This window comes from Botryllus schlosseri, chromosome 11 (assembly GCF_051294905.1).
Source record: "Botryllus schlosseri isolate E-star chromosome 11, Bs_hap1, whole genome shotgun sequence".
Lineage (NCBI taxonomy): Eukaryota > Metazoa > Chordata > Ascidiacea > Stolidobranchia > Styelidae > Botryllus > Botryllus schlosseri.
The window spans coordinates 14,239,752-14,267,485 of NC_137246.1; the positions used below are offsets into that span (position 1 = coordinate 14,239,752).

Genomic DNA, 27,734 nt, shown 5'->3' on the forward strand with positions numbered 1-27,734 from the left:
AACCTGTTTCACAATACCAAACCTTTCTTCAGATGCCCAGATCAGCCTACCTTACAATTTGTTCTGCTGTGGAAAAGAAGGAGTGGGCCATCTACTTTGATAAGGAGACAGTCCGAGATATCAACAGCTTCCATGAGGGATTTGCAGTGATGCTTTCAGTCTACTGGATATTCGACATACAGTTTTCGACAAACATCAGAAATTCCCTCACTTTCATATCAGTTCTAGAATACTGTTGAAAGAGATGAGTTCTGCTGTTCGCACCAAACTTGGTAAAATCTGTGACTAATTTAAAAATAAAGTTTTGGAATAATGGCCATGTTGTGATTTATGTCAACGTGAATTATGAAGATTTAATTCGGATTTTGTGCGCATCTACGTCGTTTGACGAAGACATCCGGATAGGATGAGGTGGTATCTGGATAGGCTGATGAGGTGGTTTACCGATAGCATAGGGGAGGGAAATTTTCCACCTAAAATAGGTGGGGGTGGAGAAAATACCACCTCCTTTGGGTGATTTTTGAAACACCTCTGTAAGGTGGCCACAGTTTTTACAGTGTATGACTCGGACTCGGCACGCTACTCCGTGACACAGACTTGACTCGGTGGTGAATTGAAAATAACGCGACTTGACCCGAGTCAAAACTATAAAAGTGAAATTGACTTGTGACTTGTAACCTTTGTGACTTGGTTAGATGGTTACATAACCCTGGTCGAGTCGCAGTGATGACCTTTTTTAGTCAACCCAACAAGATTTCCAGTAAATATTTGAAGATCAGCTGTTTTCAATTATCTTTTATGATTTGATAGTGTCCTCGATTTCTAAATATGGTATTGGTAACCTTACTCAATAGCCTGCTTCTAAATGGTTTCCAAAGCACGAAAATTGAATACCCTTTGCCAGATTGCTGCCACGGAGTTGCCATTTCTTGTTGGTGGCCAACATTCGAAACTTCCACTTTATGACTTTGGTGAAGACTCAACCAGAACTCGCTGCTATATTGCCTAGCTTTCCCGTTAAAACACGGGTCCGAGTGTTGAGAATTTGGTAAGATTTGGAAAATTATCCTCATTTCACACACTGACTAGACTAGACGGTGCCTTAAGGACCCACTCTACCGACACTCAATGATAATAATTGATGACAGGCTCAAAAGGTAAATAAACACTGGTCTAATATACATTGCAAATTAGACCCTGGCCGTGGCTACGTTGTCTATATCTGGTGGTAATTGTCCGTATGGTCATACTTGTTTTTTTGGAAGTATTTACACGAGTATGGCATAATTTTACAACCTGAAAAACACATTTTTTTTTCAAAAAGGTCTTTTTTTTAAACACTGTTCAAAACATGTTTTAAACAAAGTGTTTTAAAACACCGTTTGTTTTAAATGCAACACTAATGGAAACCCTACAATATGGCGACGCCAAAAGTTCATTTGAAACGCCGTACTTGCAGGATGTTCGTTCTATGAGCTGTATTTGAAGGAGACACGAATATAACCACGGTTGGGCTGTTACTATTAGAAGTTTGATCGGATTCTCCCTCATCGCACATTGCACTCACGTACGAGTTGAGTGCTGGGTCATCCATTGTGCGCCTGTGTTTAGTTTTTCCACAATGATTAAAAATTGAATCTACTGAATTCTCCCTATAAATTTTAATCGCGATGAAGGTTCTGAAAAATAGGACGAGGGCCTACGACAACTTATCGTAATTCGCCCCGCTCTTCGACGGCCTAAAGGACGACGATATAACCACTTAACCAGTTTCTAAGAATGAACATAACGGCTAACCAACGAAGAGGAAGAAACAACGTTAAATCTCATCGCTGTATTTCAACCGCAAACGCCCACATAAACTAAATCGGCACACGATATTCCACCGACATTCCTCTATCATCAGGAGTTGCTAAAATCGCGAAAATAAACATGAAATTCAAGTAATAGGCAGTTAGTTGGGCTTAGCGCTGGCCAGCCCGAGTCGGCATTCTGAACATACGCTATGAACAGCGTGCGAACACGCGCCAGCAACGGAACAGACTCCGCCCTCCCTCAAGCCGGAATCTCCTCCATTATAGCCTATTGCACTGATAGCGGTCCCCGTCTCCAGCACGCGATCCCGTTTCGAAGCAAGCACACCGTGTTAGCGCGGATCACACCAACTGAGGCTTGAACTTACCGCCACCGCACGCTTCTTGATATGATGGCAGACTGGTGTCGCAACGCACGCCGTGATGGTTCCTACTCGCTGGACACGGCGGGAAAGAAACTCTGACAGTGTCGTCACGTGACATCACGTGTCTATACACGACCTTAGCCGGCGCAGTGTCGATGTCTACACAAGGCTGATTGACTTCGGGTTGAGTTGCTTCTACTTCCAACGCTAGAAAGTTATCGTGTCGGTTATCATTGGTGGCCACTGACACGGTTTCGGATTTGTTCCGTTTCTTGAATATCCCGCGAATGTACCCGTTTCGCTTCTTGGCGGGATACGTCAGGCATACGACTAGGCCTATAATCAAAACCACGATCAAGACCGACAAAAGACCAACTGTGATGCTCTGCGTCTTGCTGATGCCATCGCCGTCTTTCGGGTAAATGATGATTTTCGTGTTCTGCGCCGAAGCGTTCGAGTCCTCGCCCTTCTCGCACTGCGTGCCGGTATATCCGTCCATGCAAAAGCACGAATACTTCCCCGCGCCTTCGCGCTGGCAGATGCCTTCGTTCATGCAGGGATTGTCGCCGCACGGGTCTTCCAGCTCGCAGGCGTCTCCGTAGTATCCGTTCTGGCATTTACACGCAGCGATTCCGTCTCGTTTCAAGCACCAGCCGTGCTTGCACTCCTTGGAGCATACTGGACTCGTTTGACGACAGGACGACCCGGTGAAACCGCTCGGGCATACGCATTCTGCTCCGTTTCCGTTGGATTTGCATGTTCCTCCTGGGAAGTAATGTTGCATTTAGATATTCGGCAGGTCTCCGCGCGCGAGGTTCTAATGGCCTTGTGGGTCTTACTCAGAGATAGCTAGCCAAAGTAGTCACATTTGTCAACACAAATAGGCGGACTTATCGAAGTTCCCATGATACAAGGGCTGCGATGACTATTTCACTAGTCAATGTAACGCAAAACCCGTCCCACAACTACTCTTTACTTTACAAAACCCAAATAGGTGGAATTAGTTGAAAAGCATCCACTTTAAGTAGCGTAAGTAGGAACCTGCTTGAGTAGTCCCAAAATATAGAAGTGTTTCGTTTATGAGCTTATAAGCCTAGGGCACAAGCAGGGCCTACCACAGGCTTATACGAAAGTATAGGCCCGACATTAAAGGACCATAGGCGGTAAAAGACCATGAGACCAGAAACAACAACAAACGAACAGTGCGCTACAATTACAGCACGGTAACGGAAATTCACGTTCTCGCCTTTTAACCGTTCTACGAATAATGTCAAAATTTCACTATTATTTGTGTACGCAAAAAGAAAGAATAACCTATACAGCCACTATAATTTGACGTAGTAAGCAAGTAGTGGAAAATTGCGGATGACTGTGACGTCGCGGGCCATATTATCATGTAAGACCGTCAACTGTCTGCGGGCCCGCGGGCCGTGTGTTGCCCGTCCCTGTTCTAACGCGTGTGTCAAGTGTGTTAATCATGATGAGGCAGGTCATGTGGTATTCAAGTCGCACGCACATAGTTGCTGTTTGTAAAGCCGTATTGGTTCAACAACATCGATTATGGATATAATGCCTTGTAGTCATGTCTACTGCAGACCATATGGACTTACTGTTAAGTCGAAGCGATAATTATATTTATAGGTATCCAGAAACTGCTAAGATCATCGCCAATCGGAAATCTCCAATTCTTTGGTCAATCGCACATTATACATTACATATTATCCGACTAAATCATCACGTTTCACGTGAACACCAAAAGTGCAATGAAATGCAATAAACCAGATGTTTTCCTGTAACCTGTGTAGGCAAAGCTTTTGCTCACGTTGCTTTGCAGTATGTATCGCTATTGGAATTGCGCTAGGTCATTCAAAACACCGATTTTCTCACGCAACCGCAGAGCTAAGCCGTCCCCAGCGGGATAACCGAACGAAATCAACCGTCTCCATAATACTCTCTTAGCAAAACGCGGTACTAGAGTCGCGCATAGTCGCGTCAAAACGGCTCCTCCACGCTGGGAAGCACCCCGCTGCGATACAGCTTACTATAATCGCCGCTATCTTGAGACCGTCTGTTGTCTTTCGGATTACTGGCTTATTTCATACAAGCACAATGCGATCGCACCTCTGCAATCAGTTACAAGACTGTGTTTTCGCAGCGTTGATTGCCTTTAATCGCAACCGTACTGGAGAATTCCCTTCACGTCGCAAAGACATTTGCATCGCGGTATTGCGACAGCGAATGGTTCATTGTAAATCTCCCCATCAGCGTCAAGACAAATAAATAAAAGATACGAGACTGTTGATACAAAAAGTTGTTTTGAATTCTCTACTAGTTGCTGACGATTACCCAGACTAGTTCCAGTCGAAAATATTCGGGTTTATTTCAATATGATTATATTATTTATAATTGTCTACAAATTATTAACAAACTCAACTTAGTCGAATACCAATTACATTATTTCGTGCCTTACATCCCAGCAACGTATACAGAACATATAGTTTGTTGACGTGGGCCGCAATTTCAATACCGATATGTGACGATGGTGAACGACACAGTTTGTGACGATGGTGAACAACACATACTCTGGCGTATTTCAGGTTCTGTAGGTCGAAATGATCAATGCTTCAGAAAAACCCGGAAATAAAATTTAACGAGGTCGCGAAAGAAAGTATACCATGCTCGATTACATCATCGTTGAATTGTGGAGAAGGCGGACTTCTTGAATTTCATAAAGACCGCACTTTTCATCCGTAGTCTATCGCATAGTGCCATGGTATAGCGCACAGCCGCACAGGCGAAATTTGAATGAACTCCGAATACATATACCAGTGCGGGTCACATTAGCCCAGTAATTGAACGCACGCACATTTAACACCTTAACACGGTTTCAATGTAATTAGCCAAAATATCATTGTCCCGGTACAACAGCTAATGGATTTTACCATAATATGTCACAAAGCGTCTGCTTGACCCATTTGTATCGCTTGCCGCAAGAAAGTAACCAGATACCTATACTATACCAGGCTCGCGAGCGTACACAGCACAGCGCTACAATAGGGCGGGAACGCGATATCGTCTGGAAATTACAAACCATGGGAAAATCGACCATTTTTCAAAATAAGGTATCGATTTACCGTTGATTGATTCAAAGAGTAAATAATACACCGGTTTTGCTTACGGCGTCAATCAATAGCGCATCACCGTGTTAACCACAGCACTTCTATTACCAGCGCGGTATAAATAGAAGTTGAGCATATATGAACTCATTTTCTGGATAAACATAAGCGTCTTACCATTGAAGCAGACAACTTCCGAACACAGCGACCTTCGACGCTCGCATTGCTGACCCACAAAGCCAGGTCGGCATTCGCAACGATACCCTGTCAGGCCTTCCGGAACGCACGAGCCACCGTTTTTGCATGGATTGTTCAAGCATTCGTGATCCTCGCACAGCGACCCCGAATAACCCGGCGAGCATTGGCAAGTGTAGCCGCTAGACGTTGCCTGTAATCATAGTAATCAGGTTTCGGATATTTGGCTTACCCACACCTAAATGTACGCGGCCACGTACCTTGCATTGCCCGCCGTTTTGGCAGGGACTTGCGTCGCAAATGTTTGTGGAATATTCGCACCGCTCTCCCGTAAAACCGGGCTGGCATTCGCAAGCGAAGGTGCCGAGACCGGCGTTGCGACAACGCGCGCCGTTCTTGCACGGTTTGTGATGCACGCAAAAATTCAAATCTATACACGAAACAATATCAGTGTTTTGGGAAAATTCTCTCAGAAACCGCGCTGCCAGTAATTACTCACCGAGGTTGCAGAACATTCCACCCCAGCCCTGCTTGCAAATGCATTGGAAGGGCGATTGGCACGTGCCGTGTCGACAGCGCGGTTCCGGCACGCATTTCTCGCAGAGATTGCCCTGCCATCCATACCGGCACCTGATGAAAAATCGAGATTTAGCTCCTAAATTTACACCGCACAAGTGTGCCTGCGAAATGTTTTGACCTATATCGATAACGGGTGACTTACAGGCATAATGACTCCGTCTGAGTGGGTATTAAAATCAATAGGTAGTGTTATCAGAACATGAATGTTTATTGTTTATGTACTCAAGGTTCTGGGAAAAGTTTCTTGGCCGTATATAATGTGAACGTAACTTACTGGCACTCGTTCGGTTGCTTGCAGAATCCATGGGCCGTGCTGCATCCTGGGCGACATATAGCTGTAACATGGACGGAATCATCATTTTTGAAGCATAAATACGAAGCCAGAATCGTACATGGTCGTGGGCCCGAACATATGCGTAACCAAACAGATACTCTTTCCATTACTCCGGGTATGAGTTGCATATTAAAGTCGATCGTACGCTATAAGACGGGTTGTTGATTGTTCGGATTGTTCCATAGATACAGACCGCGGGGTTAAGAATCGGGCGTTATCAAGAGGATCAAAGCTTGTGATGTAAAAGGCGATAGACCTAACATGAATGCTAATTTGCCGCAACGGGTAGGCGAGTTACATCTTCACATCTCAACCTAGAAGTGTGAATGTAATGAAATCACTAATTGAATGGCGGTCCGCCGCCGTAATTTAACGATTCAGATGAACACCTCAAGATAGCAAGGAACGAGGAGCTTTGACAATAGTTAGTTGTCGCGTAATAATAAACCAATTACTTTTACACACTTCTACCGAAGATGTGAGTGAAGCCGTTCTTGTTTACTCACGTTCTAAGCAGTAGTTCCGCGACGATCTTGATTTCCAGCCATCGAGGCATACTTTCTTTCCATCGTTATTACAAGTCCAGTGTCCGAAGCGGTCGTTCCGAGGCTTACAGTAATTGCTGCACCCACTCCCGTAGTAGAATTGTTTGCAACGGACTCTATAGGAAAATCTCATTAGTCGGCCTTGCTGGCTCTGTGTTTCCGTTTTCCACGTCCTGCCAGGTCGGAGTGGCGATATATCTTTGGTCATGCTAGCGATGGACGGCCCTAGAATAACAAAAAGAGTTGCAATTTGGAGGGGCTGTTCACACTTCCATTTGTGTGCCTTGAAGTCGACTTCTATCAAAATACACCAATCAAAACTCTTGTCAGGAAAAGGAGTTCGTATACCACATAAAAATAGTACATTGCACGCTCTCTCATTCGAAATTTCATGCCAGTGACGTCATATTTTGTTACGATTGTTGATATACAATGTTGCTGTACTAGTTGCTGACGATTACCCCTGACGAGTGTCAGCCGAAAATATTCGGGTTCATTTCAATATGAATATACGATGGCATTGTTTCGAATTGGTGTCATACCTGCAATCTTGCCTTCGATCTGATCATAAGCCGTGATAAGCAATGAAAGCGAACCCTGAAGTGTGAATTGTGATAAAACAATTATTCGTCCAATACAATTGATACAAGGTCTTTGACATACCGGCCACGTGAAATTGAAGTCCGCCGTCAGTATGTTATCAGCGTAGTCGCGTAGGTTGAATTCAAAAGCATTTCCGCCAAGAGTTGCTGATCGCCGGGAACCAAAAGTACATCCGGCACGAGATTTGTAGTGTGTGAAGCAAACGTTGAACGCCGTTCTGCACTGAAGGCTGCACGTACTCCCATGGTTAAATTGCGAATTATCTTGACAGCATCTACCCTGCGCGTCTCTGCCACCATTATTTTGGAATTCCTCTATTCGAAGTTGAACAACGCCAGATCCGTATACCTGGAACGAAAAGAAACAGCTAACATATCCTGCACATGGCTCGGTTAAAACTTAAACCTTTACCAACATACGATCAATCTACTGACACTACAATCATTCAATAAACAATCTCACCTTTTGAACATTTAATAAGGCTAATAGAAATATAAAATTCACAACAAAAACGCAGCTATTCATTCTTAATCTTTGGCCAGCTCCGTCGGCCGAAACAGTTACAATAATATCATTTTCTGCAAGGAGACATAGATTCATCAGCATTGCACTGACGTCGCATCTAGAGAATTCAGCTCCCTCTCTCACAAGAACACCAACCGACTGACCGATGGTCGAGTGAGAAAGCCTTTTTTCTGCCCTAATTACTACGCTCGCTTTCCATATGTCGCGAATCGTAGCTTTTAGATAGCGCATCTTCGAGACAAAGTACTTTTACCTTTTCGACGTTTACTTAAATTGTATGATATCTCCACTTCAACTTCAAGAAGGGTTTATAAATACTTATACTAATAAACTGTGTCCCGCATCAATTTATTTGTGACTCAGGTTTGTATACCAGTTCACACGCTGGGAGCTGAAGTCAAGTAGGTCGAAGTCGCAAGTGGCGATTGACTTGCCTACGAAGTCAGGTTCTCTATCCCATGATATATGAACGTATAGGATCTATCAAATATAATGCATTTCGCATAGGAGTCCACTTAATAAACAGTAGTTCTCTTGAGAGACCACTTCAAGCAGTGCGTCTGACAATCGCTGATAATTGGTAATACCTTGATTGTTAACGGATTAACTGGCTTATGTATTACGAACTTCCAGACAAACGTCGTATCAATGTGAAGTCCATGACCTGCGGATATCACCGAGGCATGCCAATAGCTGCGCGAAGTAAGTATAGACATCTGGCTTGCTGTGTTGTCGTCTGCCTCACCCGCCAGCTGCTGGTAACAGCGAGAGCTCTTTTCTGCGTCGGCTACCCGCGATTTATGTAAACAAATAACTGCGTTCGGTACAGAGAATGCCGAGCCTCGTCTTACTTAAAAAACTTTGTTTTTCCTTTCTATGAGAATGTTATGTAGCTGGAAACAATGAAGCAGGAATATCCGTCTGAAAGGCGACTCTTTGAACAAACGTAACGCAGTTTGGGCGGCAACAGGCATTTAGAGAAACCAATCCTCGCCGATGACTACCAAACAAAATGTGTTGTATTGCCGGCGTTTCTTTTTCATTTCTAAAAATAGGTGGGTGACCGACAAACCATAGAAATTTACAAACAACCACGTCTACGGCCTTTCGATCCAACTTCAAATTTCTGCTCAATGTAATAGTGTTTAAAGACACCGTAACAACAGCGAAGGAACACTTCAAAACCGTGAATCGAATATCAGTCTGTGGGGCTGACGACCGCTTATATCCAACTTACCAAGACACTGCGAGTAAATCACCAGATTGTATCTGCCTTGCAATGTGCATTTGCTGCGACAAGGCTGCCGTACGCTAGTCCCAAGCAGTTGACAGCAGATACAATAGAATTTACAGGAATTTAAAGCCAACAGTGCTAATTGCGGATCAATTCTTGCAAGCCAGAGCTCTTCTTCCTGACCGCTGTCTTGTACGAACCCACTCGGAAGAACGCTGCATACCTTACCCGTCAGACCTATCACAGCACCTTTCCTTGATAAGTTCGGATGCCCCGATCCTTCACGGTAACCACCATCAATGCTGACGGCCGGGTTTCGACTTCCTGAAAAATGCTCGTTTCAGAGTTTCCAGCCTCCTTCCAGCACTACGCCACGTCTTTACAAATAATAAGCCCAGACAGAAACTAGGATAAGCAAATATAATAACGTATTAAGGACCACACGATCGAACACTAGGCGAGGTCTTGGTCGTTTCAGCATCCTCCTATCTCTTCATTACACAGCCGAATAGAACTTAAAACCGCCGATTGCTATACCGTAACTGCATCGATACAAAGATATACGAGAATCTCAAGGCATTCGGCGACGAGCCTCAAGAACCTTATCAAACCAAACGCGTGCAGCACGAATTTGCTCATCCGCAAGCCTGCGAAATTGAAGGCGACTTTATTTTGAAAACATCCTCCAGTATAAAACGACAAAGACAATCGCGCTAATCCAGCGGCCGCCAACGGATACAACACGCTACCATCACGAAGGGCTGGGCATACCGATTCAAATACGAAATTATCCGTACCTCGGCATTGTGATGTTTTTATCAACAGGAATCAGTTTAGCATTCCGAGCTCGTAGCACATGGCTGGACTGGACAATACGTTCACGACGATTATCGATAAAGGCAAAATGTTCAGAAATTACAAATCAATCTTGATTGGCATTCTACACTCAGAAAATTTGTCTGTTACGGCATCATGTGCTATACTCGATTTTTGCCCAACCCTTCTCCTAAGAGTTCTAAAAGTTCCTGCTTCTTCGTCGAACCGCCTGGATTCAACACGAGCAAGCAAGACGACATCAAACAAGTGGCTAAAACGATCTTCCTCGTGCTCCGACTACAGTCGCATTAGCACATGATCAGGATCCTATTGGTATGTACAAAAACGGATCATTCGGGATACAAAATAAAATCACGCTAAGAATGTCTCGAAGCACTGGCAGTCCCAATCATCGTCAAAAATCTCATCCCGCTACGCCGTGGCCCCGGCTTTACTTGGGCTGGTACCCTTGCTGGCCGTAGTATTGCTGGTAGTTGGTGTAGTAGTTTTGGTACTGACTTTGTGCCTGCTGCTGATAGTACTGAAGCCACTGCTGTGAGTAATCCTGTGTAATAATGAAAAGGATTTAGAGCACTAGAGTTGCACTAAAATCTAATGATGATCGCCAGAAATGTTAAAATTGGTAATGTGAAGTCGTGGAAATTACATTGCATTGCACATAAACATGTCCGATTGAATGCCGGAAACATAAATTTCACACAGCGTTGGCAAAAGTTTCGTGCCGACCACGCTGAGAGATGGATGGATCGGTAAAATTACCTTTTTGATACCACTTTATTTCCGAGACGCAACCGTCGTGGGCAACACCATCAACACCAAGTGGTAAGTAACAAACTAGTCTACTATTTTTTCACAGTACTTGAGTAAGTGATATTTTTATACTATATATAGTATATATTATATTATATTACGCAACAGTTTTTTAAAGTTATTTTTCTTCGTTTCTCAACAGATTTTTCCCATTTTCGACTCGGTTATGTTCGCGTCACTTTCTCAAGTGAAAAAATAGCCGCTGTGGCACAGTAACTGAATACATTTTCGAAACTACACCATTTGAGGTATCTTTTATCATTTCGTGTTAGCCGCAATGACGCAGCCTTCCCTTTCGAGAGTGGCCCGGCCGCCTTCCAACAACTGCTGAAAGTATGCGACCTATCGACCAAACTTACTTTTTGAAACTACTTACTTCCAGTACTTTCAGACATGGCTTCGAAATCACTACTTCTACTTGTGATTAAGCACAAACGCTGACTACTTTGAACGTGTCTGATCTTTCCGCACGGGATAAATTTTGATTGAGCAATCTGTTGAATGACGAAACGAGTTCGCCCGCAAGAGACAATACAAGTCACTGTGACAAGAATAACACGGCGAATACCTGTTGCTGGCCGTAACCCGACTGCTGATACCCCTGTTGGGTTTGGTTGGTGTTTGACGGCTGGGAGAAGTTGTATCCCGTCGACGGATATCCGCTTGTGTTTTTGTTGGTGTTGGAAGAGTTGTACGACTGATGATGATTGATGTACGAGTAGGACTGGAAGGAGGACGATGACGATTGGAAATCCATAATTTCAATCGATACTCTCGACACTCACCGAAGCCGATTGAGGAGCCCCAGATTGGACCGATGCGCCGCGCTTTCCGGCACTGGAATTTTTCGAGTGGTCACCGCGGCCCTTGTTTCCTCCGAAGCTTTGATTTTGTCTGTAAAAGGCGAGATCACGCAATTTTGCTTAAACCGAATATCGAACTGCCTTACCTGTTGTAGCCACCGTAGCCTCCCCTGTTCTGGCTTCCTTGAGACTGCCACCCTGCAAAGACCAAGCAGTGAGATCGTACCACGACACCGCACAGGCAGTGTGGATCTTTCAATTTTTAAAGTAGACATCTTCGATTAACCGCTCACAGTATGCGACTCCACAATCGAATCTATTTTTTTAAACTATGACAGTACTTTTGACAGACCTAGGAAATTACTACATCTGCTTGTGTATTTGCATCAAAACTTACGCTATTGCTTCTACTAAGGGCTGTCACCGAGTCACAAGGTTCTGAGTAGAATTCACAGTGCAGAGGGTCGAGTCTGAGTCGTAGCATTGTCATTGTGTTCACTGTTCAGTCACGAGTACAAGTCATGCCAAAATCACTTTTTTACAACCCGGATCGGATGACATCGAATGCTTCGCATTCTTATACAAAATTTCCACACTTTTAGCACTTTCTCGCTATATTTTCAAAGTACCACCACCGATAAACGAAATGCCAATAATGTGGTAACTTTACTATTCCTCAAAGTTACAATGAAATGTCCATCTTGGACGTCGAGTGACAAGTCTTATGACCCGAGTACCAGTTGAGTCATACACAAATTGACCAAGTCGAGTCGAGTAAATTTCACTCAAAATCATTCGCGTCAAGCCGAGTCACCAAAAAATCGCGACTCGAGTCATTACAACCCTGCTACTACACGAGAACCAACCAATGTTAAATACTTTGACCGCTGCTGCATCGGAGCAATACTATTAACAGTTAGTTAGGTACTTTCGAGGTTACGTTTTACCGACACCGATCTAGCCCGCACCTTTGTTGGTCTGTCCGAATCCTCCCCCGCGGCCTCTGTCGCCTCTCGAAAAGTCTAGAACACCCGAGCGAAAAATCGTTACAGGCGGGCCAAATCAAACCTCAAACCCATCACACCGACCTCTTCTGCCATGGTTGAACGGGCGGGACCCATATCCACCACCCCGTCCGAGTGCCGGTGGACCGCCACCGTACGGCCGCGGGAAGTTCATCATGCCGCCACGACTCCCAGGCCTGCTCCAAGGCGCGGCCGGGCCACCGAACCGCTGGGCCTGCCCGCGAAATCTCGGCTGCTGGTGTCTGAAACCCCCGCCTCTGCCACCTCTGTTCCTGTTTTGATTGTCCTGAGAGGCTGAGACAGATGCAAGATTATTAGGGAAGCAACAAAGTCATCGGTGACATGGGTGCACATTAGGGCTCTTTTTTTACTAATTTGACTAGACTCCGAGAAAAATGCATCACGCCAAATTTGGCTCAATTCCAACCAGTAGATGGGAAGTGATGACAATTTGAAATTTAGTCCATTTTTACGGTGACAAAGTTCGTCACTTCGCCATGACTGAACATTGTGTTCCAGGAATGCCGAGAGCACAGCTTTCTCACGCATTTCCATCTCGAGACGGGCCTGTAGTAGCGTTTAAATAAAGAAATTGCTAATCGATGATAAAATTACGACGTTGATGAGCTGGAAACTAGACTACTTCGTTGAAGATATATAGGAAAGTATGTTTGCTAAATGATGGTCAATAGCTGAACTGAAATGCATGCCTTGGAGGTGACTTTTCTCGAAAGACGTCAACTAAATGTGTGCCAACAGGAGTTCGTGTACAATGTACATCTAAAATTGGAACATTGAGTCTAAGCGATCTATGCGCCTCGATTATTCGAAATTTCATGTGACGTCATATTTGGTGACACCATTGTTGATATACAATGTTCTTTCCAATTCTCTACTAGCTGCTGACAATAGCCCCTGATGAGAGTCAACTGAAAAAATTTGGGAGCATTTCAATACGATCACACTATTCAATTGAACTGAAATTGTCTTTGTGCGAAATTTGAACAGCCTAGTGTACCTACTTCGAGCTCGTTTTTCGGGAGGCGGCGCGTTCTTCGCCCCCTCCTCGCGGTACTTCCCCACCAGCTTTTTCGCTTCTTCCTCGGCCAGATCGGTGAAAACTACGCTATCAAAGAGATTTCCTTTCTCCGGAACGGTAAAGTTGGCTGTGACAACACAAAATTGAGTCAGCACGGCGGCACAGGCGGCGTTTTGACTACCCCGTCCCAAATTTACGAAGGCCGCGACACAAACACCCCAGAGTTCAGAAGCCGAGAGTAAATATCCCGACATTACGATACCTTTCATTTCAAGCACGGCCACTTCAGGCACCTCTTCCCCCTCGTCCGAAGTGCGTTTGTCAAAACGAGTCTTAAACTCCTCCTCAGATGGTACAATTACAACAGCCTTGCGCTGAAAGCCCGCAAACGGGCGCATTTTCCGCCTCTGGGCTGACGCGTACACATTTGTCTTATGTTGCATTCGCGTTTTGACGCACACGTCAAGCAGGCGGCGCCCATCGTAAATTTATCATGTCGGACCAACGACAAGCATGGGCAAAAAAAGAAGCAAAGCAACGATTCAGTTTCTTCAGTTAGATATCATTTTACAATGATCTGCAGAGTACACAAAATCGATATCGTTACGTCACACCAGCTAACGCTAACGGTCCTTATCACTTACCTGTCGAGCCACCTGGAACAGACTAGGACAGAGGGGCGGGCTCAAAATCGACCAGCTGCCATCCAAAACATGACCACGCAGTTGCAAAACATAACAAATTAACCAATATCAGTTAATGGAGTACATTCAGTCTTGACGTAGAAAACACTAAAACCAAGACAAGGTTAGGGGAAAGTCGAAACCGTCATGTCTGGCGTGTGATAAAACTTCCGCATTCTCTCAATTTTCTACGTTCAGAGTCAGATGCAAGTGCAAAGGCTGTAACAAACTTTGCTGAAGCAACAGCACTCATGCAGAATCGATAGGCTATTCAAGGACAGCATCCAAGTTCACATTTCATCCAATTTTGTTCACTGAATCTCGTTTCATCTTATGTTGTACGGGAATTCTTTTAGGGCAAGCGGTTTTTCAGCATTGTAAAAGACAAATAGTCAGTATAGAGTAGAATAAAATAAGCTGCCAACAATGATCCCATCTAGTTGAGGAGAAGGTTCAAAACAGAATATTTAGATATGAACCATCCACACCAGACATGGCCTGACAACTACAAGTGCCGAGTGTCTGATTTCCTATTGGAATCATGACAGTCATCCAATAGACTAGCTAGTTAGAATGGCAACGTATGGCAGAAATTTGTCAAGTCGCTACCTACTCCGAAGCATGTACACAGTAACAGTTACCCCTGACGAGTGTCAGCCGCAAATATTCGGGTTCATTTCAGTATGAATATACTATTTAACAGTAACAGTTACCCCTGACGAGTGTCAGCCGCAAATATTCGGGTTCATTTCAATATGAATATACTATTTAACAGTAACAGTAGTAAAAGAATACATGCAACATTCAGAAGGATTGTGGTGTTGTCTGGAGATATTCGACAGGCATCCAATTTCTATAGTCACATTCCATACAAACATACACCCTCATAAATACCAAACTGCGCAACTCACATTCCGGATGGCAGCAATTTCGTTCTCTCGCCCGCCCCAGTCCTCAAACGCAATTTAAAAGCGGGATTATCTTCCTACCTGATCGATGATGAAGTTCCTTCGCTTCCTGGACGCAATTTGCAACAGCCGGTTCAAACATTGAGTGGCATTATGGATCAAAAGCTCCCAACGGTTTGCATAGTTTTGTTTCCGACTCACACCCATAACCTGAAACGCAAACGTCGTGAGTGACATAATTTGGAAGTGTTCATATTTCGCCTTATGTCTATGCTATTTTCAATTCAATGATGCTACGGGACACCGCTACAATGGCAATAGCAAGCAATGTCAACATGTTCCTACATACATAGACTTGAACAACATCCCCCGCACACGGGCGATGGGTAATAAATAATGCAAGGAACAAGGTAGGGTTTTGTACCGAGCGCACACGGCAAATGTCTACATCACGCAAACGGCGGTTAAAATGAAGGTTCATTACACTGTGTGCAACCTGACGGATCATAATCATAATCAAGCAGAATTGCAAGTAACTGACATTGCTATTGTATTTGGCCATGGTGCAGATGCAGCCTATATGGCAAGTGATCAGTGAGTAAGGGTCAAAAACACTTACCTGAGCAGGAATCTCCGACTGCTATGTGAAAAACAGCAGAAGCTACGAGATGAAATTTGGTTGTTACGATATAGAAATTATTCAACATTACATTATTATATTCTTTATATACAGTAAAACTGGTAAATACGCACATTTCCGGGGAGCAACCCGCCCACAAGGAAAATGGCGAGATTGGAGTAAACTTTTAAAATTTCAGTAATGCAATCAAACTGTTGTTCCTATGCAATACACGAAGACATAGGCGCTGAACTCAGGCATGCTAGGCATGCAGCGCATACCTAGGGATTTTTTTGGGTATGTGGCATACCCAGAATTCGGTCAGGGCTGTAATTGACTGGCTGGTGAATTGATCGATTTAGAAATAAGCAATGTATTTCGTAGTGCTGCTGAACACGTAACGAAATCAGCAGCAACACATTCAGGCGCGTAGCAAAATCCCGTCCTTTTGAAATGACCATTCTGACGCTAATATCCAGTTGCAATTCAGTTAGTCGTATTTTATCAGTGTTGCGCGCGGCCGCGGCCAAATAACGAGACGCGCGTTTCCAGTTAGCGAGAATCGTTAGTACAAAATGTAACGCAACGCGATCTCCCGCTGAATGATTGCGAGATCAGTTTATTGATTGACGCGTGCTCGGCAATGGTCGCTGGCGTGAGTCTTAGCGTTTCCATCAAGCCTAGTTGCGTTGGCTTGAAGAATCCAATCTGCAATAGGCCCGAAGCGTACTACACCATCGCTGGCCTGCGCACGATACCATCGTTGGCCTACACAATTGCGTCTGCAATAGGCCTGGAACGAAATATATCATCGCTGACAAAACTGTCGTGTATCGGGCCTAGCATGCTTTGGCTCCTAACTCTCGATTGTGATAAAGATTGATATCACAGAACTGAATGACATCGAATGTCCGCAAACATGTGCGTGCGTACGTGCGTACTTGATTTTCGCTATACTTGAACATAACCATCAAAAGATGTGTGTCAAGGCTTGAGTTTTAAAAGATGAGAAAGGTTTGAACCACCTGAAATCGATGCCATTCTAAAACAACTCAGCTATGCGCCTGAATACATTGATCGGCGCGAGTATTTGGAAGACGCAACGCGAGGCAATAAGACCAAGAGCTCGATACTAAAGATGTCAATTTCTACAGGCGCGAAATGTTACGATTGTCATCTCCTGCTGTGTAGGAATATGATATCTGATGCGCCGGCCGGAACTATCGCGTCTTCTGTGATTGTGATGTCAGACTGGCTCAGATATTGAACATGGACAGAATTGATTGAAATACATACTGTACTGACCTTGAACAGACAGCGGCGTAATAACATATACGCTAATACTTGAACAGAACGATTAGAAAATGGCTTGCAGGCTCTCGATATCGAAACTTCTGACTTCTCTGAAATCAGAGTCACTAATGGATAGAGTCCAGAACAGACTTCTATTTGGGAAGATAATTCCTGTAACTTTGATTTATTAGCCGCCGCCGCCGAAGATGCGCATTCGTTTGTTCTCGGGGCGGAGTGACTGAAATGTCCTGATAGTCGGCGCGCGTGTTGGCAAATATGCTGCGGGAGATTGCGAGCTCGCTAATTGACTGCACAGTCGGAGTCGCTAGTAATCTTATAGTAGCGTGATGTGTCGAGTATATAGATATATCATACGTGCGAGTCCGTTACACAAGGCTGCTTATCCGGTCGATGTATTATCGGCATTGGTGCATATACTTAAGTATTATAAACTGATACTACCTTTGTAAATTTGAAATGAATTCAATCAATTGAGCAAGCGGCCGGCTGGCTACGCGCCTGGTTAATGGTATCGTAATTTTGTCGCCATATACAAGTGTCAGATGATATTCAATGCTTGCGAGTCGGATAAATTCTGACGCACCATGACGTCAGCCCTTTGTGACGTCATCGGCCTCGCATAGAGTTCAGCGCCTATGCACGAAGATGTCAGATTACAGAATTGCAGTAGATGAAGAATTGGGAAGGGTTGCAGAGCAGAGGTAAGGATGATTGAAAATGAAGAATAAAAATTACAGAAATTATGGTATTTACGAGCAGAAGTGTAATTTTAGGCCTTCCGAAGGATATGCAGAGTGCCCAATAACGTGATCTTTTGGATCACGTCGAATCAAACGTTGTTATTATTATTGTTAGATTACATTATATCATCAATTGCATTGAATTGCGTGATTCTTGAAGTTCCTACACATCACAAACATTTTCACCAATATAACGTGAACATTGTTTCGTTCCACAGTCAGTTCCACAGCTTAAAGAACAACTTCGACCCGACAGCTTGGTATTAAGGACGAAATCAAAAGAGTGTTGAAACTAGGCCGGAAACTACTTTCACAGGAACACTCAGCTGTTACCACCACCTTGTCTGATGTGCGTACTGAGATAGCAGCAGGCAAGTCCCCAACACGGAAATCGGAAACGCAGACATTAAACTCCGATAATGGATAAATTTACTGTTTCGCCAGCATTAGTCCATTCACACTCCCATACCCGCATTTTATCCATGATGTAATTCGTTCCGAGTACATTGTACCGTTTTTCCGGTTGTTCCTTCATCAGCTCCCTGCAGTAATGCGTCTTTCCAGACCCCGGCAGGCCGCACATCATGAGCACCTGAAACGGTACCGCAATTGCAAGGCAGAGGAAAAAGCGAATCGGTCGGTAGCGCATTTCTCATCTAGAACGAGATATTGCCATATCCAGGACTGGATTGGAAACATTATGTTGATAAATATTGAAAATGACAGGATTTACTGATCTTTTGACAGTGACGGGTCACCCACCTCGCATTCGCTCCTCGAAGTCGGGCCTTTAGCGGCTCGAGTTTTTTCTTCCGCCGGAAGCTTTGCGATGAAGACAAAGTCTTTTACCTCTTCAGGGAATTCGGAAAGCGGTTGCTCCTGGAAATAATTCGATCCCAGCACGTAAAAGAGGCGCTAAGTCACGTTTCAGCGATACAAATTCATGCCGTCTGCAGATCGCAATTAACGAGCGTAATTTTTCAAGACGGTCAGTAACGAAGTGCTTAAACTTCTTCGGATTTTGCGTATTTTCACTAGATACTCAAGTAGTTGTGTTTTAGATTAGTTCCACTTGTAGCACAGCAGTTTTCAGGAAAAATGTAATTACAATTACGATTTTGAAATGTAGAAACTAGTTTTGGGATAAGTTTGCATTACTTTCAGGAATGAAATTGTCATTACCACGCGACGTAACCCCCGCATCATGGCAACTGATTACACTTTCGAGGAGTCCATCTGTTTGTAGAGTCATCAGTCATTTTACATTAATCTTAGTTTTAAAGCAGCCGCCTTCTATTAAATGCAAAAAGTACGAGACCCCTTGACCAAATCCATTTTGTGAAGCTACATACTCAAATACAAATATATATTTTTACTTCTACTTGAAATAGCTTTGACATACCGTACCATGGTAACTAACTGCCACTTCTACTTGTAATCGATTAGAAATCCAAGCCCTCACTACTACTTCTACTCAATAGGAATACTGACTCCTCTGACCGCCTCTGGTCATAGTTACAAAAATATTTGGTAGGCCTAATATAACTTGGCCTCTGGTAACATTTGCGTACCTTCTGACCGAAATTCAGCTCGACGCTAGAGTTCTTGCACAACACGTGCGGGAACATCACAAGGCCAGGCGACTTCTTTTCGGTGCAGGCCACGCCGAGATATTTCCCGTTCTTGGTGTACGAAATGCTCATCGAGTCTTCCTCGGAGAAATCCTGCAACGAAAAAAAGTGCGCGTTGCAAGCAGGGCTGCGGAGTGGGGCTATTGTTGAATATTGTCTCGCTGGAGTCTAAGAGTCACATAGATTGAAGAATGGGTGCATAAGTACTATTTTATCTGTTGGAATAAACACGTTAAGAGTGAGAAAAATGAGTATATTATGAACGAGAGGCCTTCGATATCGCCTAAGAGTAAGAGCAGGTACGGGCAATTGTTTTTTCCCGTGGACCAAACCGGCGCTCTCCGGTCAGAAAAGAAAAACTCACAATGAAACATCCGATGATATCGCCTTCGTGAAACGACTCGCCGTAATCCGTGAACTTCCTGTCCACGGAAAATTTTCCAGTGCCCCCGTACCCGAATGACAGCGGCTCTTCCCCCAACTGCAGACCGGCGCTCTCCGGGGACCACCCGACACGAACCACCCGCGGATGGGGTTCGTCCGTGGGCAGGTGTCTCGCGGGGTCCTCTTCCGCGACCTGAACGTAATCGGATTATTCGCAAGCGCTCAAAGGTCTAGAAACTAGGCATGGACGATTCGAGTTGAGCAGTAAGAGATGATCTTCCACTAAGACTTATTTGTGATCGACGGGAATCGTAGTTTCGATACTTTTTTTCACCCCATGGAAGCCTTGAAATCTCGACTGGGTGTACCATGGCATACAAAACATGCAGCACAAAGCTATATGCGTAAACAGGAATGACATTTCAGAAAGCGCAGTGAAATAGGCATGGTCGATAAAGTACCAAATGATCTTTACGTGGGGTAGAACCGGCAGTATTTTCTTTGTGTTACCTATTAGAACTTTCCACATCCTCATGAGTGATAATTGAATGCTCGACTCAGAAGTCTAATACTGGATTTGGAATCAAATCGCTCAGGACACTAGATTGCACCCAGCCTTACTCAAAACCAGATACATGCCTTGCATTCGAAGCACACTTTGCCGCTCGAAACGCCGTAGGTGGCCCGCGTGCCGCCCCAGAGATACGCGAAACCCTCCATGGTCAGAGGCTGCCCGCCAGTGCGGTCTCTCGTGACTTTGAAATTTAAGTCGGCCCGGTAGGTGTCCAAAACGACCAGGCTATCGTCGAAGTTTTCTTCGGGCTCTTCTTCCGGGGGCGGGGTCCTAGTGTTATCACAAGGATATATAATCAAATTATGTGTGAGGGCCATCGCGTTATACCCAACCTAATCAAACTTGGGCCAAAATTGGGTAGGTCTACACTAGCCTAGTCTACCCTAGTGTCGTCTGTGTAGACACCATGACTTTCTAACACTAAGTATTCGAATTATTAAAAAAGATTTTTGTTCAGAGCTCATGTACAAGAACATACAGTATATCGATTGTCCATCTAGATTTCCAACAAATTCCTTCAACAAACGAAACCGCCAAAATACTATTAATAATAATAATCGTCAGATTATGTTTTCATCTGCCCAAGACACACACAGTGTACAATGTGATATACAAGACACGGTGCGAACCAACATGAGTACTCACTCCATCCTGTGCTGACGGGGAGGTCGATCCTCATGCTTTCTCTTTCTGCTTTGAGATTGGCCAACGTCTTTATCTTAAAAGCAGTAAAATATAATTTCAAACCGCGATTACACGAAGGAGCAGACAGCAGTGTCCTATGATTACGGACTGCGCCCGAACGAAGTGGAATTTAGAATTGGCCGCACAACACCGTATAACTCATGCAAAGAACTTGTAGTACCGTATCCTACGGTGACATGCTGTATTACTCAGTAAACCGCAAGACCTAGTTAGAGACCATACTTGATGCATCTGTAGCTTCAGACACTGGTTCGACGGTAGCAGTGGCCAACTTTTCCTCACTGGCGGCAGTCTGATCAGCAGCTGAAATCATGAAATACCAATAAACATGAACATAACAGTTGATCACGCATATCGTTTGATGCTTTAATCAACTCCCAATGACAAAGTGACACAGTTACACTACATTGTAGTATTGCAAAAGGCAATGCTCACAATATATCGCAATAAAGCTGGTGACCATGGATTGAACATGGAGGCAGTACTATGTTTCGACTAAAAATGCAACCCACTGCAAAATCCTCTATGTAAGCTCAAATTTCGGAGAAACCAGAATGGATCGTGTCTACAATTCTACAGTGAATCATCTACAACAGTGCTTCTCGGCCTTTGCCAGTTCACGACCCACACTCATTATAAGTATCATAGTGCGACCCACACTGAGATATGACCAAACGAATGAAAACAAATTACTGAGAAATGAAACAATGCTTTCTACATACATCCAACATACGGTACTATTGTCGTAAAGTCGAACTTGCAAATTAGATATTATCGGATCAAGTCTAGGCTTGATTGGAGACAAGCTCACACCCAACGTAACAATAAGAGTCTCCGTTTTCAGGCTGTACCTAGTCATAGATTTGCTTATAGCTACAGTTGAGAAGCCGGGCTCACATGGGTGTATGGTGGTGGACGACAAGAGAAATTTGGTGGCACTCTATACGACATATTGAGTAGAAAACTGTAACATTTAGAAATGTCTCGCGATCCATCTGAAATGGCTTTGCGGCCCACTGGTTGGGAAGCACTGATCTTGAAGCATAAAAAAATGAACCATCAACTCACGAGCTGCATCAGTCTTTTCTTCTACCGGTAAACTTTCTTGGTCCCCATTTTCTTTCGGGGGTTCTTCTGAATCCTCGGTCTAAACAGAAGATAACTAAGGGAGGCCGAAATCTGAGTGAGTGATGATTTTCCACTACGAGTCAAAAAGCACGGAATTCAATCAATATGCCACGAGGCTAGTATGTGCCTCAGAACGAAATAGACCTACGAGCACTTTATGACTAAACTAGCATTGTCAAGAGTCCATGCTTCCCAAGGTCATTGACTTCATTTACGATGCCCATGGCCTCAACGCAATCACTATTGGCTGAATACTGACCAATATATTTGATGGCTACAATTGAGGTGATGTTGGTTACCTACCAATTATGCTAACCCTATTATTGAATTTCACTTGTCCCAGCTGTTCCCAATTTGTACCTTAGCCATTGGTCACAGAGTTATCATGTGTGGCAACTGGTCGAGGTGTGTTTCATTTTCATTTCAAGCTGCAACTTCTAAAATCCAGTTGGGAATGAACTAGGCAGAGTGGAGAGAAAGACACTATACAGCCCTCACGTTCAACCGAGGTACCTTATTATCACTGACGTCTTTCATATCTTGGTCTTTTTCCTCAATATCTTGTTTCTTTGCCTCCTCAACAACAGGAGCATCTGCTTCTTGACTAACTTCCTCTGCAGGCTGAGGCGCTTCCTCCATAGGTGCGGCTTCATCTTTCTCTTCAGGGGTTTCATCTACTTTTTCTGCTACTTTTTTCTGTTCCTCAGGAGTACTATCAGGCACAGAGCTTTCTTTCGTGTCCATTGCTTCATCTTCAACAGTGCTTGTGTCACCTTTAGCCTGCTACAGACATTGCACGAGATATTGGTGATGACAACCGGACAAGTATCAAAATTTGAAATTAGAAGGTATGGATAATGGATTGATACAATACAACCATTAGGAAAACTATATAAACGCTTGCTCACTGCACTGACATATTACCGATAGATAGGGCGATTGCAAAAACAGCCCATGTTTCGTCTGAATCTGAAACTTGACTGCATTGTTTCTTGTATCACAGTGGTTCTCAATGTACAAGGGGATCACAAAAAGTTTCAAAATGGTGGTTTTCAAAGCAAAATCTTCCGTTTTTAGGTAAAAAAAATAACCGCCCTAGCTATAGAGATTGAATTTACTCAAATTAAAAGAAATTGGGTCATCATCAATGCAGTAGTACAGTGTTCTTCAACCAATCTGTACCAAAATATGCATGGGGTGCAACAGTACGAAAAGGTCACACAGAATCATGGGTTCTTGAATTAGGGTCTGCGGCAATGTTCCCTTTAAGCTGCGCACGTGCGCAAATGCGCAGTGCTGACACGATCTCTGCGCACAGAAAATCCAAGTTGGCAAAAAAATCCGAAGTGATGACCTATTTTTAGTCGTTACGCAGTACGCACTGTGGTCCAAGGGTCTGCACAGTGAGTTGGTGAGTGTGCGCAGACTCGTCAAAAATCAGAGGGAACATTGATCTGCAGACCCCATGGGAGTCCACAGGCTAGGTTCAAGGCGTGCAAGAATGAAAAATACACCATAGGGTCCAGGGGCGTAGACAGGGGGGTAGAATTGAAGAACGTTTTACCCCCTTCCAGGCTCGATTCTATCCCGAAAATCCCAAGTCAACGCTACTGCTATAACAACATTTCTTCACGTTATCGCCTAATTTCAATTTGGTGCGCGCGACGCCGATTGCCGACGCTGATTACATGCCTTTTTCTCGTCGATCTCTCGTCTATGCAAGCATGAAAGGGGCATTGTTACATTTTTCTCTTGGCGAGGGTTAGCGATCAGCTTAATCCCTTTATTCTGAATGCAGTCGTCGAGCAATAATAACATTTGTCACGCGTTTGTTCACGCGTTGTTTTCTCACCAACAGTTCATTGTAAACGATAACGAACATTAATAACATGAAAATAACAACTTATAACTCAATGAAATCATGTTTTAAAGCAATCGCATCTGATTCGTGCTTTGCCGAACTCAAGCCTGTTCCCCAAAACAGCATGAAGACACAATAAATTCGATTCGTATTTTATTTTTGACGCCATTGTTGTGCATTGTCTTGACCTCAATGACCATCTATACCTCATACTAGATTATGCCTTTCGTGATCGGTATCCCACCGGGACGGATTCAGCCTTCAATAGCCGCGCCGAAACTTGTTTGCGATTCCCTCGCTTTGCGAATAAGTCATTATTCACATGCCGGTGCAATTAGTATATGCGCCATGTTCGAAATGAATGGAATTAAAACGCCGAGAAGACGTTACTCTTACACGCGAATTGAATCATGTAAAAATTCATGAAGATATAACAGATTCTGCGCTGTTTTGATTGTTCGTCGTGAAATGTTTTTCTGGTATTGTTTCAAGGTCGATTACTCATTTGAATACAAATAAGATCCCCAAGCGGGTGCGCATCGTAACATGATCCCCGTGCAAGTTGTTGATTGCCAACTCGCTTTCAGTAATTACATCGGCCAATTAGTTACGCTTTCAAACGCGTACGGAATACAGAAGTTGCTATCGCTAAAGGTAGGCCCTATGGCGCATAGAGGCTCATTCTGCCCCCTTTATTCAGTTCTACTCCCTTTTTATCTCGGCTGGCTACGCCCCTGATAGGGTCTAGCAGCTTATCCTGGATAACGTCCAATCCCAAACCAAAAAAGGTCGAAGAGCACTAGTTTAAACAACAAGCGAGCTGAAATATACTTCAAAATGAAAACAGATAAATATCTGCACGAGTTATAGAAAAACCAATCAGTAAGGTGTCACTCAATCAGCAAGTGAGAGACAAACCAATAACAAAATGGAGAGCGAATAGGCCTGAACCAAGTATATGTAGCATTTTGAAAACATGAAGAGTAACATACTTGTGAGGTGTCTTGTTCTGAAATTGAAGTTTCCTGCGCTTCATCATCGATACTGACTTGGGAGTCATTGGCATTATCAGTAGAGAAATTCAACTCTTCACCAGTTTCGCCTTAAAAAGCAGTATGTTTGCCAGCTGATTTCAGGCTTTGAGGGCAATTTTGAGGGGTTCCAGTGCTCTGACCAGATTTCAATTAATATTTTCGGAATCAGTGGGAAACTAGCCTTCGATTGAGAATAGTTAGATAAAATTTTACGCTCCGGTCACCAGCTATAAGATTACCAAGTAAACATTCAAGTATACATTGGTCAGTGGTCACAGTTTGATCTTGAATTGGTTCCTTCTCCGTTAAGCAAGACTTAACAGTGTTATCAGACATCTACAATCACATCAGACATCACAATGTTGCCCATTTCCCCTATTAACTTTGCGTTATGTCAGATGACATATATTAAAGAGCTTGAATTTGGGTAATAGCATATCGTGAAATTATGCCCCTCCATAATCCAATTAGCAGCCAAATCAAAATATACGAAAAATAATATCAACATATAGTATCTGCAATGACCGACATGCAAGTTGGGCTGATTTGTTTCAGTGTTCTGGTGAGTGCACGTACTCTACACAATGTGTATTGACGACCAGCCGATCGATTGCAACAGCCAGGCCAGCGACGATTTGGGAATCTGGCATGCAACAAACTTTAAACAAATTCTATAAACCACGCCGGATCATCCCGGGTTTGGTTGACAATTCCGTTTGCGTTTGAACCGTGTGTGGAAGTAGGCGTAGTGCTGACGATAAGCGTTTGCAACCCGCGTTCGATTCCGAACATTGGAAAATAACTGTGACACCGGGCTCTGTAGGTCGGGGTACGTCAGTTTAAGAGACCGCAACTGGTCGTTCGGCATCATATCTGTTCATTACATTGCATTGTACATTATGTGTGCGTCTTGATCATATATGAAATAACCTGACGATTATTGACAATGTGTGGGAATGTTACAATCAAGTTTCAAGGTATTACAATAACATTATCATCAAATACCGTACGGTTTTAATGACAAATCACACTTACTTTCAATAGCTGACAACAGAAGTGCCATAAGATCCGCTTTCTTCATACTTTTCGTGACTGCGATACTCCTTTGCTCGAGCTCCTTTTTGAGCTCGGCAACTTTCATCTTCTTGGGATTAATGGCGGACATTGTGCTTGCCGGTTGCCGCCGAGTATTAACAAAGTATGGTAGTAACGGCTAAATGTTCACAAGAGTAATTTCGAAATTACGACTAGATCTGATTAAAGATGAACATAGCGCTTTCAAAATCGGACACGGAAACGGCAGTGGATTGGAAATATCAACCGACCAACGAATCAAAATATTGAACGGTCTTCATAATATACTCATTTATCATACGGTACAGAAATTACGCCGTCTCTTGGGACGAAAAAGCAACCCTATTGTTAACACATTATGAATATTATTCTCAATTCGATTCTGCAACAATGTGACCTCCTGCCTCGGAGCAATGCTCCATTACCGATATCCAAAGATTGCTTCGCAAATGAAGATGGCGCCATCAGCACAGTTCGAAATCGACGAGCAGCGGCGGCGTGTCGGTCGCAAAAGCGATGTTTCGCGCCATTAGTGGCCAGTCTGTACAGCAGACCAGCAATGCCGACCTAGGGTAGTTCGTTGACGGAAGAACTGAACTTCCGTGAATTGCTAGCGTCTCTTTTGCTAACGTCCAGTGACATCGGCAATGATTGGATTAGAACTGGACGGGCTGATGGGAAACGCTGCTATTGACAGTCTTGACACCCTGCCGATGCGTTGAATAACATACGAGACATGCGATGGGCGTAGCCACAAGAAGGGATTCAGTCAGTGATATCTGAGATATCCCTGCGTTCAGTGGTCCGAAGATTCTCTTCCATAATAATAGTATAACCCATTCTGACGCCAGTGCATTTGCGACACTACACAGTACTCGTTTCTTACAAATGGAATATGATAATGATTAATGAACCAGGTAATGTCGCCCGTCATTTCGATGATGTGGATTGCAATTTTATCATTGATATGTAAAGCGGTTAACCCCATCTCAGCAAATGTGAAATGGTCCCCTTCCCGTTTGAACGAAGCGCAATGCATAGAATCCATTATAATTTACATGACTCGTACGTTTATTAGTAATGACACTGGTTATAAAAATATCAGTTTTCAAAAAGCCGAAAATATATTTCATGTCTGTTGTCCAGAAGGCTTCGTAGTCTGCTAAAACGGCCTGATGCTTGAAGTTCAAGGACCACTTTTCCTGATAAGGACACACATTTTGTTGCTAGATTTTGATAACATATACCGGTAGCT

General features: G+C 43.8%; 2 protein-coding genes across 4 annotated transcripts; both read right to left on the reverse strand.

Annotated features, from left to right (window-relative positions):
• Window positions 1-1,814: 1,814 nt before the first annotated feature.
• On the reverse strand, window positions 1,815-8,222 carry LOC145450872 (uncharacterized). The gene is made up of 9 exons (XM_080329373.1): window positions 8,014-8,222; window positions 7,612-7,899; window positions 7,491-7,545; window positions 6,910-7,173; window positions 6,344-6,404; window positions 5,990-6,120; window positions 5,751-5,920; window positions 5,473-5,683; window positions 1,815-2,944 (listed from the first exon to the last, which is right to left on the reverse strand). The coding sequence occupies exons 1-9, from the start codon at window positions 8,155-8,157 to the stop codon at window positions 2,157-2,159; spliced, it is 2,112 nt and encodes a 703-aa protein (XP_080185499.1). The 5' UTR covers window positions 8,158-8,222; the 3' UTR covers window positions 1,815-2,156.
• A 1,718-nt stretch (window positions 8,223-9,940) lies between these two features.
• LOC145450868 (heterogeneous nuclear ribonucleoprotein U-like protein 2) lies at window positions 9,941-26,710 on the reverse strand. 3 transcript variants are annotated; one of them, XM_080329371.1, is made up of 20 exons: window positions 26,441-26,702; window positions 25,364-25,473; window positions 23,024-23,290; window positions 22,451-22,529; window positions 21,605-21,685; window positions 21,323-21,395; window positions 20,743-20,947; window positions 20,084-20,296; window positions 19,660-19,812; window positions 18,851-18,967; window positions 18,558-18,680; window positions 15,497-15,625; window positions 14,087-14,255; window positions 13,808-13,951; window positions 12,849-13,079; window positions 12,729-12,782; window positions 11,907-11,958; window positions 11,743-11,851; window positions 11,526-11,681; window positions 9,941-10,691 (listed from the first exon to the last, which is right to left on the reverse strand). In XM_080329371.1, exons 1-20 carry the CDS (start codon window positions 26,568-26,570, stop codon window positions 10,578-10,580), a joined length of 2,709 nt encoding a protein of 902 aa, XP_080185497.1. In that variant the 5' UTR covers window positions 26,571-26,702; the 3' UTR covers window positions 9,941-10,577. The 3 variants fall into 3 exon arrangements, 2 of the variants coding, with proteins under 2 accessions (XP_080185497.1, XP_080185496.1); XM_080329370.1 differs by having other exon boundaries at window positions 23,024-23,293; window positions 26,441-26,700; XR_013918617.1 differs by lacking the exons at window positions 9,941-10,691; window positions 11,526-11,681; window positions 11,743-11,851 and having other exon boundaries at window positions 12,729-13,079; window positions 23,024-23,293; window positions 26,441-26,710.
• Between the last annotated feature and the right edge of the window lie 1,024 nt (window positions 26,711-27,734).

What these genes read in the sequence shown, in the direction of transcription:
- LOC145450872 (XM_080329373.1), bottom strand. Translation starts at nt 8,157, where the DNA reads ATGCTGATGAATCTATGTCTCCTTGCAGAAAATGATATTATTGTAACT. An exon ending in GATCGAAGGCAAGATTGCAG is followed by an intron (nt 7,174 to 7,490) that starts GTATGACACCAA and finishes TTGTTATTCTAG; the next exon opens with GGCCGTCCATCGCTAGCATG. An exon ending in TGGAATGTTCTGCAACCTCG is followed by an intron (nt 5,921 to 5,989) that starts GTGAGTAATTAC and finishes TTTCGTGTATAG; the next exon opens with ATTTGAATTTTTGCGTGCAT.
- LOC145450868 (XM_080329370.1), bottom strand. Translation starts at nt 26,570, where the DNA reads ATGTCCGCCATTAATCCCAAGAAGATGAAAGTTGCCGAGCTCAAAAAG. An exon ending in ATATCATCGGATGTTTCATT is followed by an intron (nt 19,813 to 20,083) that starts GTGAGTTTTTCT and finishes TTTTCGTTGCAG; the next exon opens with GATTTCTCCGAGGAAGACTC. An exon ending in ATTCGGACAGACCAACAAAG is followed by an intron (nt 11,959 to 12,728) that starts GTGCGGGCTAGA and finishes TGGTCTTTGCAG; the next exon opens with GGTGGCAGTCTCAAGGAAGC.